Genomic DNA, 17,234 nt, shown 5'->3' with positions numbered 1-17,234 from the left:
TACTTTAAGACTCCAAAATTAGAAAAGTGCACCAGGGAAAGAGGGTCCCTCCCAACGCCCTGGAAGAGTAGAAGACCAAATCTTTTTCCTAGGTTCTGCTTTATGGCTTTAACAGCATCCTCGCTCGTGCTGCTGCCTTCCACATAAGGACTAAGACTCTACTAGCCTGCCAGAGTTGAAGCTTTCAAAAGCTGTTGATCCATGGTGATGAAACAAGAACAGTACTCTATTCATACTACATCTACCCTACACTCTATCTTTACTTCAGTCCTTACCTCTCCACATTAGGTGGGCATTTGTGGCTTTGTGCCTTGGTCTTCTCCACTTCCCTGTGGTGATCTCAGGAAGCAGAGTTGTAAGTCGGCCATTAGTGATTTCCTCAAGTCCAGCTATACTAACAGAAATTCCTTAGTGTTTCTGGCCAGCACTAAGACGAAAACTGATATAGATCTCTCCTTTATAAGCAGATTTCATTTTAATAAATACTTTTAGTGAAGCAATTAGATGTGGATATTCTTATAACTACCCAGAAGTCCTTATCTAGCAAAAGTGTATTTGCATATGTTTTCATCCATTTGTCTTAAATATATCAACTAGTTATTAATCTATTAAATAAGTGCAAAGGCTAATAATATGTCTTACATATTTTCACTCCAAAGAATTATTTTATAACAATAAAATCCACATTCAAGTTTGTTGGCAAATTAAAATTTTTTATTCACAGTGATGAAATGAAGGGGACATAGCTGAAAATAAATGTATTAAGATTGAATAGAATCAATGTAAGTGAAGAGCTGTGGAGGCTAGGGGATGCAAGAATCAAGGTAGACAAAGACAGCTGCTTAACTAAATTGATGTTAGGCCTGTAATGATTGACATTAGAGAAGGGGGTAGGCTATGAGAGTAAATAAATGAATTCTTTCTTAAACAAAAAAACCCAGAAAACTTATTTTACTCTCTTAAGTAGAGAAATAATTTCAAAACATAGGCCCATTCTTGGTAGTTTAAGACTGGTGTCGAATACTGCAAAGTCATTCTGGTGCCAAGAAAGCAACTTTAAATATATGGCCATTTAGCACGCTGGCCACACCATCTTTTTATACATCACCTAGGACAGCACGATGCTCTCAGAAGCTAAGCTCTTCCTAACTCATTAGAACCAATGTGCTCAACCGTCAGAAAACTGGCCAGCAGCCGGCCCCGTGGCTTAGCAGTCAAGTGCGCGCGCTCCGCTACTGGTGGTCCGGGTTCAGATCCCAGGCACGCGGGCGCGCACCGAGGCACTGCTTCTCTGGCCATGCTGAGGCCGCATCCCACATACAGCAACTAGAAGGATGTGCAACTATGACATACAACTATCTACCAGGGCTTTGGGGGGGGGGGGAAGGAGGAGGATTGGCAATAGATGTTAGCTCAGAGCCAGTCTTCTGCAGCAAAAAGAGGAGGATTAGCATGGATGTCAGCTCAGGGCTGATCTTCCTCACAAAAAAAAAAAAAAAGAAGAAGAAAACTGGCCAGGTATTTTTTTTTAAGGAACGAACAATACACTCTAATAAATAACAGGATCTGTTACTAGTAGTACTGGATTCTGTACACGAAGAGGAATACTATAGAATAAGAGTACTTGACTCGGAGCTAGGCTTTTTTGGGAACAAATCCCAGCTTCTCCAGGTTCTACTTAGAATAAGTTACTAGCCTTTCTGCGACTCAGTTTGCTCATCTGTAAAATGAAAACAGTATCACGGATTTCACAGGGCTGCTGCGAGAATTGTAAAAAGCCCTTGGAACCCAGCTTGGCATCCTAGAGGCTCAATAAATACTGGCTGTCATAAGGTGTTTCCAAAAAACTTCCCTGGAATGTCAATTCTGCCATTGCTTATCATTACACAGCTTTTTAGTGTAAGGAAAGGAACACCCATCTGTCCAGCCCTACTACCCTCCGCGCACAGCATGGTGCTCAGCACCGCTCTCAGCAGCGACTACAGCCGTCCCTTCGAAAAGCCCGCCAGGATCCTGAGCCGGAGGGGCGGAGCCAGAGCGCGACCAGAGTCCGCAGAAGACCGGCGCCTCCCCAGACCCAACAAAGTGCAGCTTCCACTTTTGACGACTCTGAGCCAACCGGGGAGGTTCTGAGGCTTCCGAAGCAGAACGAGAGGACCAGAATGAACCCGCGCAGCCTAGCCGGCTGCCTCCTCCGTCGCTCTGAGAAGACAGCCTCCCGCACCAGCGAGTCCCGCCCCGCCCGCGAGGAGGCGGGGTCTCCAGAGCGCGGCCCACTCCTGACAGGGCCTGAGGCGGGGCGGGGCCGGCGGAGCGCGAGGCCCCGAAGCTGAGGTGCGGGGCTGCCCGACGTGTGCCGGACGCCGATCTCAACGTATGCCATCTGATCTCTTAGTCCTTAGGCCCGAGCCGTGGCATCACCGGAGCTGTCATTGTCGCGACCCTCCTTCCTATCTCCCTGTCACTTTGATTGTCCGATGGGAGAAAAAAGTGGAACCCCTAAGTCAGGCACCTCCTAGGCAGCAGCCAATGAAATAGGCAGTGGAAGCGGGGGTCCTTTCCTCGCGCCGAAATTCAAAGGTATAAATAGTTCCGGTCCCGGTGCAGAGCGCGGGGCGAGTGCTGTACCCGCTATGCGGTAATTTCCTTCGTAGCGCCCGGAACCGGGCACGGTTGGCCCGCTCTGCGCCCTTGTGACCGGGAAGAGGTTTGGGGGCGTCCCAAGCCCACACGGCCCGACGCATCGGTGAGCCGGGTGCATGCGCGCGCCGGTTGGGCCTAGTCTGGCATTCCTGGCGGGAGATGGGGGCGATGGGCTGGGGGGATGAGTAGCAAGAAAGGACCTCAGACTAAAATGGGTCCTCAAGGGTTCCTAGCAGAATGGCTAGTTCTTATCCAGCCTTGGAGTAGGGTGAGGAGGTGTTGACACAAAGGCCTGGTGAGGCGAGGGAACAGCCTGAGTGAAAGCAAGAGGCTGGAGAATATATGGAATTCATTTATTTAGTAAGTATTTGCTGACCCCCACTGCCCCGGTGGACGTAGGGTTGGATACACGAATAGGTACGTACTGTTTAGTGTTAGCTTTAAGTGCAATGAAAGGAAAAGAAAGCAGAGTGAAAGGATGGGTAAAGGTCCTCTTTTGTATAGGGAAGTCAGGGAGGACCGCAGTAAGGTGACATTTGAGCAGAGAGTGGGTGTAGTAAAGGAGAGTGAGCCATGACAGTTTCGGGGAGAGGGACGTTATGGGCAAAGGGAATGGGATGTGACATCATCAGTAGTCTGTGTTAGCTAGAGTATGATAATGGTGGAAGCAAAGCCTGGAGAAGTAGGTAGTTGACTTCCAGATTGAACTAATGGTTTAATTAACTTCCCCGTAGTGACTAACTCTTGCATGTTTTTAAGTTGGAGAAGGACATCTACATCAGAAGTAGCTTGGCAAGTGGCTGTTTCATTTCTATTGAGCTGTTATCCTTAAATGTTTTAGTTTTTCACATTCACTGTGATTCCAAGTTTACATTCCACTTATGTGTTATTTCTGTTTTGTACAGAACTACTTTGTGGACTGTTTGATTTCTAGCAGAGGTTTACCTAAGTCAGTAGTGAAAATGCACATTAAGTCAATCATTCTTGAAGGATTCAAGTCCTATGCCCAGAGGACTGAAGTCAATGGTTTTGACCCCCTCTTCAATGCTATCACTGGTTTAAATGGTAGCGGGAAATCCAACATATTGGACTCCATCTGCTTTTTGCTGGGCATCTCCAACCTGTCTCAGGTAAAGTGTAAACTTTCTGATTTATTTGAATTGAAGCTTGGGGACCCTCAAGGGAATCCTCTTTGAACTTGGAGACTGTTGCCAATATTCTTTTCATTTGCATTTTTTACTTTATGTGAATTGTTTTATACCTCACTGCAATCCTTTAAAGGTAGATATTATTACTTCATTTTTTAGGTGAGAAAATAGAAACTGGGAGGGGTTGCCTAAAGTTCATCCTCTTAAGGTGTTTGGAGCATCATTCAAACTCAGGCATTCTTACTTTAAGGCAGTCTTATTCCAGAGTCTGTATTCCCCTTGCTGCATTATAATACCTTTTCAGGATCTACTAATGGGATTGGACGAATAGTGAAATTTTTAGACAGTGTCTTCGCTTCAGTCTTTCAAATGAAGTTTTGTTAAGAAATGAGTAAAAGACAATTCCATTCAGGGTTGAAAAGTCCTGTGGAGAAAGGTGCCCATTTCAGGTTGTTGCCTATTTTCCTTGCCTTCCTTGCCTGTGAATGCGACTGCGTGTCTTTGGCTACTTAATGGATATTGTGTGGGTGGTTTTCCAACATCAAGAAACCCATTTTTAGTGCCATTTTGGCAATCTGGGATTTTGTAATTGATAAACTTTTATTTTATTTTAGGTTCGGGCTTCTAATTTACAAGATTTAGTTTACAAAAATGGGCAGGCTGGTATTACCAAAGCCTCAGTGTCAATCACCTTTGATAATTCTGACAAAAAGCAAAGTCCTTTAGGATTTGAGGTTCATGATGAAATTACAGTAACAAGGCAGGTGAGTGGCTACTAAATATTTGGATACCTAAGAACTTGCATGTCTGATGTGTTTTTTGGCAATATAACTTTGCTGGAGAGAGAAAGTTTATGAGCAAAATTGATGCATCCAATACTGACTAGATTCCTTATGTAAAAATTTTGATCATGCAAATTCTGCCGTTTACCAAGAAGATTGAAAGGGATCTGAAAAGTCATCCATCAGTATGAGCACTCAACCGTACTTAAATCTTGAACTGTACTTGAATCTTCTCTGTCTGTGCTGGAACGCCTACAGTACTTTTAATTTTGCTGTCTTCTGAGGTAACCCGTTCTGTTTTTGGACAGGTCTAATTAGAGAGTTGTTCCTATAAATTGAGCCAGTGTGCTATCTTCAAGTTTTACACATTAATCCTAGTTCTTTTGAGAGCACCAAGAGCAAATCTAATTTATACTGTACTTCAATATTTAAGTGTTCTGTAAGTCTAAATGTTTCTATGCTAAATCTCTCTAGGTCTTTCAAATGATATTTAGTTGTTTCTAGTTCCTTCACTTGTCTAATCACACTGAATACGAATTTGCTTCGGTTCTTTATATCTTTTTTTTAATGTATGGCACCTCAAGTTACATGTGCTAGAATTGGTCTAATTAAGACAAGATTAAGCAGAATTGTCACTTCTTTCATTTTAGATACTCTACTTCAATTTTTCACAATATAATATTGGAGAGTTCATAATACATTATTAATTTGTGTCTGATTTACTTAAAATCACTCTAATTTTTTTCACGTCTGTTACTACTTGGCCGTGTTACTGCCATTTCTGTATGTAAAAAGGTTTTTGAAACCAATGCAGGACCTTACATTTGTCCCTTAAAATCTTTTTTTATTATAGTCAGACAATGTTTTCAGTTTGTCAAAATTTTATTTTTAAAAATTCTTTTAACTCCCATTTACTCTCCATCTTAGCATTATGTAACTCAAAGATTTCCCTCTCTATTTGAATGAAAGCCTCTGGTAAAAAAACCATTCACTAGGTTGGGACGGAATCCTGTTCTCTGTCATTGAGCATCCATCAAATAATCACCCTTTAGGAATTTTCAGTAAGTCTGTTACTAATCCACCTAAAATTCCTGTCCTCATGCAGTCCATATGCCTGTATCTTCACCAAAATTTTGTCATAAAGACTTTGTCAAATTACTTATGGGTATACTAGGTCTGTTGTTCAAATATGTTAATATTTGATCTACCCAGCCTAATAATCCCGTCAGGAAAAGAAATGAATTAACGTTTACTCAGTATTAAGTGCCTGATGTGTGCTGGGCGTTCTTGAATGCACTGGGAAAAACAGGTAGAAAAAAGAATGAGAAATGGGTCTTGTCTTTAAGGACCTCAAAATATGATATAAGTGAGACAGTCATACCTGATAAATGACAGTGTAAGTGCTGTGATAGGGTATGAACTAGCTGGTGTCTGGTATAAGTTGTTCTTAATGAACCTGTGCTGAAGCTCCATGATTACTCTTTTTCTTTCAAGTATTCACAAGTCATGTCTTTATTAATCCCTTTTAGAATCTTGTCTAGGATTGGTATGAAACTGCTTGTTTTTAGTGTTAAGTATCTGACTTCCGTTCCTTTGGAAATTAAAAAGTGGAGGAAGAAAGGTTAACCTCTGAGTGTGGAAAAATTGCAGAAAGAGGGTGATCAGGGATAGAAGATGTTTTACACATACTTAGAAGTGACCTTAGAGACCTACTGTAAGGCAGGGGAGGTTAGGAAGCTTGTGCGGTAGCAGAGTCCCTGGATTAGAAGTCAGTTGTCCTGACTCAATCTTGTCTTCTTTTTGAGCATGTCACACTTCCTCCACTATCTACTCAGAATTGGTTTTGTTTACCATTAGTTACAGAACAAACAAATGAAAGATAATGTATTCAGGAATTTATCATCTTAGCTCAAGATGTGTGTTCATTTATATCTTTTAAAATATTTCCCTTTTTAGGTGGTTATTGGTGGCAGAAATAAATATTTAATCAATGGAGTAAATGCAAACAATACCAGAGTACAAGATCTCTTCTGTTCTGTTGGCCTTAATGTTAACAACCCTCACTTTCTCATCATGCAGGTATTTTGTTTGTGGTCTTTATATCTTTTTCATAATGGTTTTGACATATTTTATTTTTTAAGTTACTCTTTTACAACTTATTAGAAGTGCTTCTTTTTGGATTTTCCATTTTTTTATCTACTGTTATGCTGGTGTTTGGGCACCTGTCAAGAAATGTGGGTTAGTGATTTGTACTGATGTGTTCTAACATATTATATACATTTGAATTTTGAAAAACATCTAGAAGTAATTTTCCTTTACTTAGATTCTATTACTACAAGAGCAATACATGCTTACTATAAAAAAAATTTTAAAAATATTGTCATAATATATCTGTTTAATGTATTGGAATAAAGCATTTTATTATTTCAAATATATATTAAATTTTAAATAATTTTCTTCTTTAGAGACTTACTCAAATGAAAAATAAGGGCAAAGGTTATCTTTCCCTTACATTATCTCACTTGACCCAGCCAGCTATCCTTTGAGAAAGTCACAGCAAGGTCAATGGCAGGATCTTCATGGGACCAAAATAAAATTATTTTCACTACATCACAGGCTCAAAGCTGAAAATTTACTTCAAATGAATCTAAATCCTGGTTCTCTGTGAGTTGGGTAGTGGGTTTTTTTTTTTTTTTTTAGTTTAGTTTTTTTGGCACTGAAGGAATTTGATAATTTTTCTGGCATCAAAATAAAACATTTTACTGAGGCCTAGAAGTATGTAGTCTATTTCTACAAATTATTTTAGAGGGCTGTCATACCACAAAATCAAGAAATGTTCAATAATTATGCTAAAATTTGCTTATATACTTACCTATTTTAGAATTGGAGACTTCTACATCATTAATAATAACTCTCAGAAATATGATGAGTTAATTTTGTACCATTTAATTGTTATTACCAGTTAATACCAGTGTAAATTGTATCACTGGTAAGCGAGAAAGTGAATAGCAAAGTTCTGAAATTATAAGGTACTTTTGGTCTCAAATGTAATAAAAGAAACATCTTTTCATGTAGATGGAAGAAAGAACTCCCAAAAGATTAGTTTATTACGATATAACAACTTCAGTGCACATAAATATATGTGCCTTTAGGTTACCCTTTCTGTAATTTGTTATCATTTTAGTGAGCTTGCCATTTTATTTTCAGGGCCGAATTACAAAGGTATTGAACATGAAACCTCCAGAGGTAAGAGTACTATTTATGGACAGTAAAAATAGTAATTATAGATATTATTTTAATCTTCTAGGTAATCAATTTTTTAATGTAATTTCTTCCATTAAAATTCTTGGAAACATTATTTAAGAATTATTAGTAAAGACAGTATTTTTTTTTAATATTGGCACTGTGCCCAATACGTGTGTGTGTGTGTGTGTGTGTGTGTGTATATATATATATTTTTAGTTATGTAACATGACCCTTCTGAGCCTTAGTTTCTTCATCCATAAATTGGAGTCAGTAATCCTTACCTCAGTCTGTTCTGAGGATTAAATATGTATAAGAAAATGCATGGGACATTGTTAAGCAGATTTCTTTAAATTGTTTTTTTAAATTGAGATATAATTGACATTTATGTCAGGTGTACAACATAATGATTTAGTATATGTATATATTGGAAAATGATCACCACAATAAGTCTAGTTAATGTCTATCACCACACAGTTACAAACTTGTTTTTCTTATGATGAGAACTTTTAAGATTGACTCTCTTAGCAATTTTCAAATATACCATACAGTAGTATTAACCATAGTTACCAAACTGTGCATTACATCCCCAGAATTTTTTATTTTTATACCTGGAGGTTTGTACCTTTTGACCACGTGCACCCATTTCACCTACCACTCATTCCCTACCTCTGGCAGCCACCAGTCTGTTCTCTGTATCTGTGAGTTCAGTTTTGTTTTGTATTTTTTTTTAGATTGCACATATAAGTGAGATTATATTTGTCTTTCTCTGTCTGACTTATTTCACTTAGCACGATACCCTCAAGGTCTATCCATGTTGTCACAAATGGCAAGATTTCCTCCTTTTTTATGGCTGAGTAATTTTCATTATATACATATATTACATTTTCTTTATCCATTCATCCATCATTGGACACTTAGGCTGTTTCCATGTCTTGGCTATTACAAATAATGCTGCAATGAACTTGGGGGCTGCAGATATCTTTTCTAGTTAATGTCTGTTTCCTTTGGATAAATACTCAGAAGTGGAATTGCTGGATCATATGGTAGTTCTATTTTTAATTTTTTGAGAAACCTCCACACTGTTTTCCATTTACAATCCCATCAACAGTTCATAAGGGTTCCCTTTTCTCCACATCTCGCTAACACTTGTCTTTTTGATAATAGCCATTTTAACAGAGATAATATCTCATTGTGGCTTCGATTTGTATTTCCCTGATGATTAGTGATGTTGAGCACCTTTTCATATACCTGTTGTCCATCTGTATGTCTTCTGTGGAAAAACGTCTATGCACATCCTCTGCCCATTTTTAATTGGCTTTTTTTTCTGTTGAGTTATATGAGTTCTTTATGTATTGGGATATTAACCCCTTATCAGATACATGATTTACAAATATTTTCTCTCATTCTCTAGGTTGCCTTTTCATTATCTTTGTTGTTTCCTTTTTTGTGTGTGTGTGAGGAGATCAGCCCTTTGCTAACATCTACCAATCCTCCTCTTTTCTTGCTGAGGAAGACTGGCCCTGGGCTAACATCTGTGCCCATCTTCCTCCACTTTATATGGGACGCCACCACAGCGTGGCTTGCTGAACAGTGCGTCGGTGCGCGCCCGGGGATCCGAACCGGCGAACCCCGGGCCGCCTCAGCAGAACGCACACGCTTAACCGCTTGAGCCACCGGGCCAGCCCCTCTTTGTTGTTTGCTTTGCTGTGCAGAAGGTTTTTAGTTTGATGTAGTCCCACTTGTTTATTTTTGCTTTTGTTGCCTTTGCTTTTGGTGTTAAATCCAAAAAATCATCGCCAAGACGGTTATCAAGGAACTTATCCCCTGTGTTTTCTTTTAGGAGTTTTATGTGCCCAATATTAAAAGAAATTTTGACTGTATAAAACATCCTTTCTCATCTGGTGTTCCATGTCAGAGTTAAACCCTACAGAAAAACTCTACAGAAAAAGATTTGAGGGAAATTAGTTCATTACATACAATGGATTACTTAGGGCATTAAGACTTAATTTTCTCTTGGAGCCCCCTTGAGAAGAGTTAGTATGAAGGAATGAATGTTTTGTACAAGAACAAAGACTGTTTAATTATTCCTTCCTATTGAGAATAGCTAATAAGAAGACTGATAATTGACAGTACCAGTCTCATTTGAACATAGGTCATGCTTATTTTCTTTAACATCTAAAGAGGAAACTTACAATTGGAAACCTGCCAAATACATAGACATCAAAGTGGTTTCCAGAGAAATAATCCTCTTGCGAGAGGGACTGATGTGAGTAGAAGGTTCTGAAAATGGAGTGCTGGCACAGTTGTTCTTATAAAATTATAATTGATTAATATTTGCGTTTTGCAGAGTGCTCTCACATGACTTATGGTGTTCAGTTCTCAACAAACATTATCAGTACTCTGTGGATGAAGAAGTAGAGGCAGAGAGAGAATTAGGTTACTTGCCCAAGGTCTTAAAGTGTGTGCCACAATTGGGATGCAAAATGTTATGCCATGCTTCATCTGTGTAGGCACAGAATGGCTGAAGTCTCACTTGGACCAATTTTCAGTAGAAACTTCTAAAATGAAAGCTGAATGGTGTTAGCCTTCACTTTTTTTTAGACTTGTATTCAAAGGAAAAGAGAAGGGAGGAATTACTGGGCTTCAGTTTTTTTTTTTTATTATTGATGTTTTAATAGTTTATAACATTGTGAAATTCTGGGTTGTACATTTTTGTTTGTCCATCACCATATATATGTCTCCCTCCACCCCTTGTGCCCACCCCCCACCCCCATTGCCCCTGGTAACCACAATACAGTTTTCTCTGTCCATGTGTTGGTTTATATTCCACATATGAGTGAGATCATACGGTGTTTGTCTTTGTCTTTCTGGCTTACTTCACTTAACATAATACCCTCCAGGCCCATCCATGTTGTTGCAAATGGGACGATTTTGTCTTTTTTTATGGCTGAGTAGTATTCCATTGTATATATATACCACATTTTCTTGATCCAGTCGTCAGTCGAGGGAAACTTAGGTTGTTTCCCCTTCTTGGCTATGGTGAATAATGCTGCAGTGAACATAGGGGTGCATAAGCCTCTTTGGATTGTTGATTTCAGATTCGGTGGATAGATTCCCAGTAGTGGGATGGCTGGATCATAGGGCATCTCTATTTTTAATTCTTTGAGGAATCTCCATATCATTTTCCATAGAGGCTGCACCAGTTTGCATTCCCACCAGCTGTGTATGAGGGTTCCTGTTTCTCCACATCCTCTCCAACATTTGTTGTTTTTTGTCTTGGTGATTATAGCCATTCTAACAGGCATGAGGTGATATCTTAGTGTTGTTTTGATTTGTATTTCCCTGATGATTAGTGATGTTGAACATCTTTTCATGTGCCTATTGGCCATCTGTATATCTTCTTTGGAGAAATGTCTGTTCATTTCCTCTGCCCATTTTTTGATCGAGTTGTTTGTTTTTTTGTTGTTCAGTTGTGTGAGTTCTTTATATATTATGGAGATCAACCTCTTGTCAGATGTATGTTTTGCAAATATTCTCTCCCAGCTGGTGGGTTGTCTGTTCATCTTGATTCTGGTTTCGTTTGTCTTGTAGAGGGGCTTCAGTTTTAAAAGAGATGTACTCAGGAACCTCAATGTACCATAAAGTTTGATTTTAGAATTGGAGTGAAGGCCAGAAATGTTTCTTGAATGTTAGGATTATGACTAATAAGTGTGTTTTTATGTACTTAACTTTTATGGTCCTTTTGGGCCATTATTTTGATAAGATGCTTAGTGAGGTCAAGGCCTTAAATGATATACTTAATGTAAATTCCAGTGAGATTCATTGTCTTGGATTCTTAAAACATGAAGACAATTGTCTTTCCAGATCTTGTCCATGATAGAAGAAGCAGCTGGAACCAGGATGTATGAATACAAAAAAATAGCTGCCCAGAAAACCATAGAAAAAAAGGAGGCGAAGCTGAAAGAAATTAAGACGGTAATTGAGTTTCTATAAAACATTTTTAGAGAAAAGAGTAATTTTGCATTTCGAGTTTCTCTGCTGTAAAGAGGGAAATTTTTTCCCCTCTTGGTTCAGTTTTCCTTAGTCTTCCATGCTACTTCTTTTAAAATTTTTTTTATGGTACTTCATATACTGAAAAATTTGATTTTCCTTTATTTTCCAGATACTTGAAGAAGAGATTACTCCAACCATTCAAAAATTAAAAGAGGTATATACTATATATGCGAGGACAGCCAGCTACAGTGTCTCTCAAAATTGGTGACGTATCCAAGGTCACCCATAGGGATGAAATGTGTACCACTTCTCAGGAATTTTTCTCTGGGATGAGATAAGGAGTTAGAATTGGTACTCCATGCTCAGCCTTCTGCTTGTGGAGGATGTGTACTTCATATCTGTTGAAGTCATAATGATTTTGGACATTGCTCTTCATAATCTCAGAAAATGATATGCCAGATTTTAATACTTTGTTGAAGAGAACTAAGTCTAGATTTTCGTAGATAATTAGAATTGAGCACTGCAACCATGACATACAACTATCTACTGGGGCTTTGGGGGAAAAAAAGGAGGAGGATTGGCAATAGATGTTAGCTCAGGGCTGATCTTCCTCACACACAAAAAAAATAAAAATAATAAAATAAAATTAAAAAAATAGATAAGCGGAACATTTCTTAAAGATACAGTGCTCTTAGTAACTGTTGTTATAGAGTGAATAACTTCTAGGATAATAGGGGCTGTCACTGCTGTTACTGCTGTCAAGGCAATTGGTAAGTGAGAAGTATTAAAACAGATGACTATGATCTTTGCAGCTTCTGACATCATAATCAGTATTTCAGTGAAAGAATGCATTTATAGCATATTGTTTTTAAAGTTAATTGTTTAGGAATATATTAAGTGCTCATTAAAATTTATACTTCTCAAAGCTGTCTTCTGAATCCATAAAGTAGTGTAGATGTTATTGAAAAAAACTGAAAAGTTGTTGTCTTGAAGGTACCCCCTTTGTATGCATGATATAGTAGAAAACACTAGATCATGAGTTTAAACCTAGGTTTCATATCTGATTTTGCCAGATTGTTTCTAAATCTGACAACATAAAGAGGTCATTTAACCACTCTGGATTGTTTCTACATCTGCCACTTAGGGATTTTAATTGTTACTTTGTCTGCCCCAGCAGGTCCTTACAGGAGTTATACAAGTTTAACAATGTGTAAGCAAATGCTGTAAATAGTTATATGAATGAATGTTTGGTGGGCATCTTGGTAATGCTACTACAAAATACATTTAATAGTATATCATTGGTGGTTGTGTAGGTTGTACTTATAGACTTCTTACTATCCTCAGTCTGTGAACCTTATGTCCACATTTCTTTGTTGATAGCAACTGCCTGATTATATATTAGGAGAAATAGCCACATAGGATTCCCTACAGATGGTGTAATGCTATCTAAAAAGTCCGAGTTCTGATGTTATTTAACATTTCCTAAAATTTGTAATCCACGATCACTTAATCTAAGACAAAATCAATTATATCATGTAATAGGAAATTTTACACATATTGTTGTAATTTGATTCTTTACAGATTTGTTCAAAAATATGAATTTTGAGTTGTACTTTATTGGTGATTTCTCTTTCAGGAAAGATCTTCCTACTTGGAGTACCAAAAACTAATGAGGGAAATAGAACATTTGAGTCGTTTGTATATTGCTTATCAGTTTTTGCTGGCTGAAGATACCAAAGAACGCTCAGCTGAGGAGTTAAAAGAAATGCAGGATAAAATTGTAAAGCTTCACGAGGAATTGTCTGAGAATGATAAAAAAATAAAAGTACTTAGTCATGAAATAGAAGAGTTGGAAAAAAGAAAAGATAAGGTCAGACATTTATTTAAGAATAGATAATATTCTCTGTGAAAAAAATTATATAAATAACTTGAAGATTCACTGGGCATTGTCTTCCATATCGATTTGTTAATCTTAAAGTATGATAATAAAATAGCTTATAAAAAGTAAATAATTTATATGGAAATCATCTAAGAAAATGACAACATGAACATATTTTAAGTACGTTGATTGAATTGGGTGCATTTGACTATAGGAAATTGGAGGTATACTCCGATCTTTAGAAGATGCTCTTGCAGAAGCTCAGCGAGTTAATACTAAATCTCAAAGTGCCTTTGATCTCAAGAAGAAAAATCTGGCAAGTGAAGAGAACAAACGCAAAGAGCTGGAAAAAAATATGGTTGAGGTAAGCAAATAAGCTTTTAATTCTACTAGTATACATTTATCCATTCTGTTAATACTTATTGTGTGCAATGAACCAAATGTAGTTGTTTAGTCTGGGGATATAGCACTGGACAAAATGACAAAAAGGGACAAAATGCCTTGTGGGTCTTCATTCCACTGAGGGAAACAATGATAAAGAAATAAGTAAAATATATAGCATGTTATATACTGATAACTGATGTGGAGAAAAAATAAAGCAGGGGAGAGGATTAGGAGTATAGGGGAGAGGGGTGCAGTTTGGGGTTTTAGATTGGGTAGCCATTGAAGGTCTCATTGAGAGAGTGATATTTTCATTGAAGACCTGAAAGAGGTCAGAGAACCATGTAGATAAATTGGGAGGCTGTGGGGGAAAATCTTTCAGGCAGAAGAACAGCAATTGCCTGAGCGCCTAAGGTGTTGGAAAAGCAATGAGATCAGCGTGGCTGGTTAGCACTAAGTCGTGGGAGTGCAGAAAGGTAATGGAGTGTAGGATCACATGGGGTTTTGTAAGACATGTGAATGACTTTGACCTTTATTCTGAGTGACATGGGAAGCCACTGGAGTTGGTTGAGCAGAAGAGTGACATTTTTTATGTATTAATAAGACCGTTCTTGCTGTTTTGAGAATAAACCATGAAGATACAGGGAAGAAGCAGGGAATCCAGGTAGTAGGTGCTAGTCCAGGTGATAGCACTTGGATAAATGAAGTAGAAGTGGGTGTACTCAGAGAAGTTGTGGGGTTTTATGTATAGTTAAATGTATAATTAAATCCCAAGTCTTTACCATGGCCTACAAGACCCTACATAATATGACTTCTGGCTCCTTTTATCACTTGCTCACTGTGCTCCAACCATAGTTCCTTACACCCCCAAGCATATTCCTCAGAGCTTGCCAGGTATACTGTCCCCCTAGTATCAGCATCGTCACTCCTTTTATTGCATTTAGGTTTCTGCTTAAAATGTCATCACACCAAGGCCTTCCCTCATCATTGTTCTTAAAATATCACTTTCTGTCCCTTTACCTTAGTTCGTTGGCTATGTCTTCCACCCTAGAATATAGGCTCCCTGAGGAGCCTGTGTTTTTAATGTCTAGAACAATGGCTGGTACATGGTAAACGTCTAATAAGTATTTAATGAATCATGAATTAAACAAGTGGGCCAAAATTTGTGGTCACTTTCAGGTAAACAATGTAGCTAGATTTTTTTTTTTCAGTGCTGGTATCTTGCATAGTATTAGATATCTGGCAAATATAACTTAACAGGTGTTAAATATTAGTAATGCTGTTCCCAAAATTATTTAATACTTAAATTTTATGGCCCTTAATAGTTTATAAAAATATTTTCATATACATGCTCCTAATCCTAAAATTGCTACTTTTAAGCTTGATGTAGGACGGCTATTATTTCAATTTTATAGATTTGGAAACTGATTTTAGTTTCTTCAAGTGGTTTGTTTAAATTTGCAATGATGTTTTAGCTCATCATCTCCCGGATTTGCCTATAACATGTGGAATGAAAGTATTTCTACTAGGATAAGAGGCACATTTATCCTAAAAACTGAGGGAAAGTGAATTTGAAAATGGGCATCAAGTATTTAAAGTTATGATGGTTAAAATTATTTTCCTTATTACCATGCCCACTTCAAATTGCTGTGAAGTTTGATGACATAAGGGTAAATATGTATAAGAAAATGGATATTTTTCCTAAAATATAATGCTTTTCAATCTGAAACTCTTCCTAAAGGATTCTAAAACTTTAGCAGCAAAGGAAAAAGAGGTTAAAAGTATAACCGATGGGCTGAACGCCCTGCAAGAAGCCAGTAATAAAGATGCCGAAGCTTTGGCTGCTGCACAGCAGCACTTCAACGCTGTTTCCGCTGGGCTGTCCAGTAATGAAGATGGAGCAGAAGCAACTCTTGCCGGTCAAATGATGGCCTGTAAAAATGACATAAGCAAAGCTCAGACAGAAGCCAAACAGGTAAGTATAGACATGAAGCACTATGGGATTGCAGTTTGTTTTTGTGTTGTTTTGGTTTTTTTGAGAAGCTGCGTCACATTCTGCTCTGGCAATTGTTATAAAATGTTGAAAATATTTATTCTGCCACTCTATAGTACCTAGTACAACAAAATTCAAATATGTCGATTGCTAAATATTGATGATGATAGTGTAAGATGCTGTAAAATATAAAATATGTTTATAGGTTAATTGAAATTGTAAGTGCAATAAATGCTTTATTCTGTTCACACCATTGTATGGAATATTTGAGGTTAGTCGATCTGTTTTCATCTTTTGGCTGTTTTTATTGACATCATAAAGTTGAAGTCTTAGGTTTTAACAGGAAAACAAGGGCCGGCTCCGTGGCTTAGCGGTTAAGTGCGCGCGCTCTGATGCTGGCGGCCCGGGTTCGGATCCCGGGAGCGCCCTGAGGCACCACTTCTCCGTCCAACGTGAGGCCGAGTCCCACGTACAGCAACTAGAAGGATGTGAACCTATGACATACAACTATCTACTGGGGCTTTGGGGGGAAAAAACTGAATAAATAAAAAATCTTTAACAGGAAAACAAAAACGACTTCTACATGTCTATGCCCACCACACCTAGTTCTTAAAACCTGTTTCTGAAAATTTACAACATCCTCCTTAGAAGTTCTCTATCTCCCGTTTACCCCCTTTCCAGTCTTTGGTTTCCCTAGTCTGATTTCATCATTTTCAAAGGCTTATCAGTCTATTATAATGGTTTTCAAATTTGTTTAGATAATTGTGCAGCTTAAAGTCCTATGAACGAAGAGTTTTGATGGCAGAAAGAAAAAAATAGATATACACACACATACATTCCTTTATTTTTTTAATGGACTCGTCCTTAAAGATATATACTGACGTGTGTGTGTTTGCATATTAATCCTATTCCAGGTTTTCTATTATATATTTGCAACTTTTCATTCAAAGATGATGAGTATAAAAAAATTGTAAGAAATCAGTAGCATAAAAACTTAAAATCCTCTCAGTTTTCTGTTAACTTATTTTATATTGGGAAAAGTCCACCATTATTCAGTTTTAGAGGGCGGATACACCCATCTAGATCTTAGAATACTAGTTCATGGTTTTAAGGAACAGTGCTCAATTATATAAACTAGCATTAAATATCAGACTCCTAGCATTTAAATT

The 17,234-nt window shown here is 37.8% G+C and overlaps 1 protein-coding gene across 3 annotated transcripts in view; it reads left to right on the top strand.

The window, feature by feature from the left end:
- The first annotated feature begins 2,581 nt into the window (after positions 1 to 2,581).
- The window catches only part of SMC2 (structural maintenance of chromosomes 2), a 49,850-nt gene continuing 35,197 nt past the window's right edge, over positions 2,582 to 17,234 (top strand). The window contains exons 1-10 of one of the 3 annotated variants that reach the window (XM_087419369.1): positions 2,582 to 2,746; positions 3,549 to 3,773; positions 4,406 to 4,555; positions 6,530 to 6,652; positions 7,781 to 7,819; positions 11,684 to 11,794; positions 11,982 to 12,026; positions 13,449 to 13,682; positions 13,906 to 14,055; positions 15,814 to 16,047. In XM_087419369.1, coding sequence (XP_087275495.1) covers positions 3,606 to 3,773; positions 4,406 to 4,555; positions 6,530 to 6,652; positions 7,781 to 7,819; positions 11,684 to 11,794; positions 11,982 to 12,026; positions 13,449 to 13,682; positions 13,906 to 14,055; positions 15,814 to 16,047 — 1,254 coding nt within the window. In that variant the 5' untranslated portion in view covers positions 2,582 to 2,746; positions 3,549 to 3,605. The remainder of the gene's footprint in view (positions 2,747 to 3,548; positions 3,774 to 4,405; positions 4,556 to 6,529; positions 6,653 to 7,780; positions 7,820 to 11,683; positions 11,795 to 11,981; positions 12,027 to 13,448; positions 13,683 to 13,905; positions 14,056 to 15,813; positions 16,048 to 17,234) is intronic. The other 2 variants (XM_087419371.1, XM_087419370.1) reach the window with 2 other exon arrangements.

Source organism: Ceratotherium simum, chromosome 29 (genome assembly GCF_057802395.1).
Source record: "Ceratotherium simum simum isolate JZ-2026a chromosome 29, ASM5780239v1, whole genome shotgun sequence".
Classification (NCBI taxonomy): Eukaryota; Metazoa; Chordata; class Mammalia; order Perissodactyla; family Rhinocerotidae; genus Ceratotherium; species Ceratotherium simum.
Note: the sequence above shows the minus strand (reverse complement) of the source record. Positions and strands in the feature narration are given on the sequence as shown.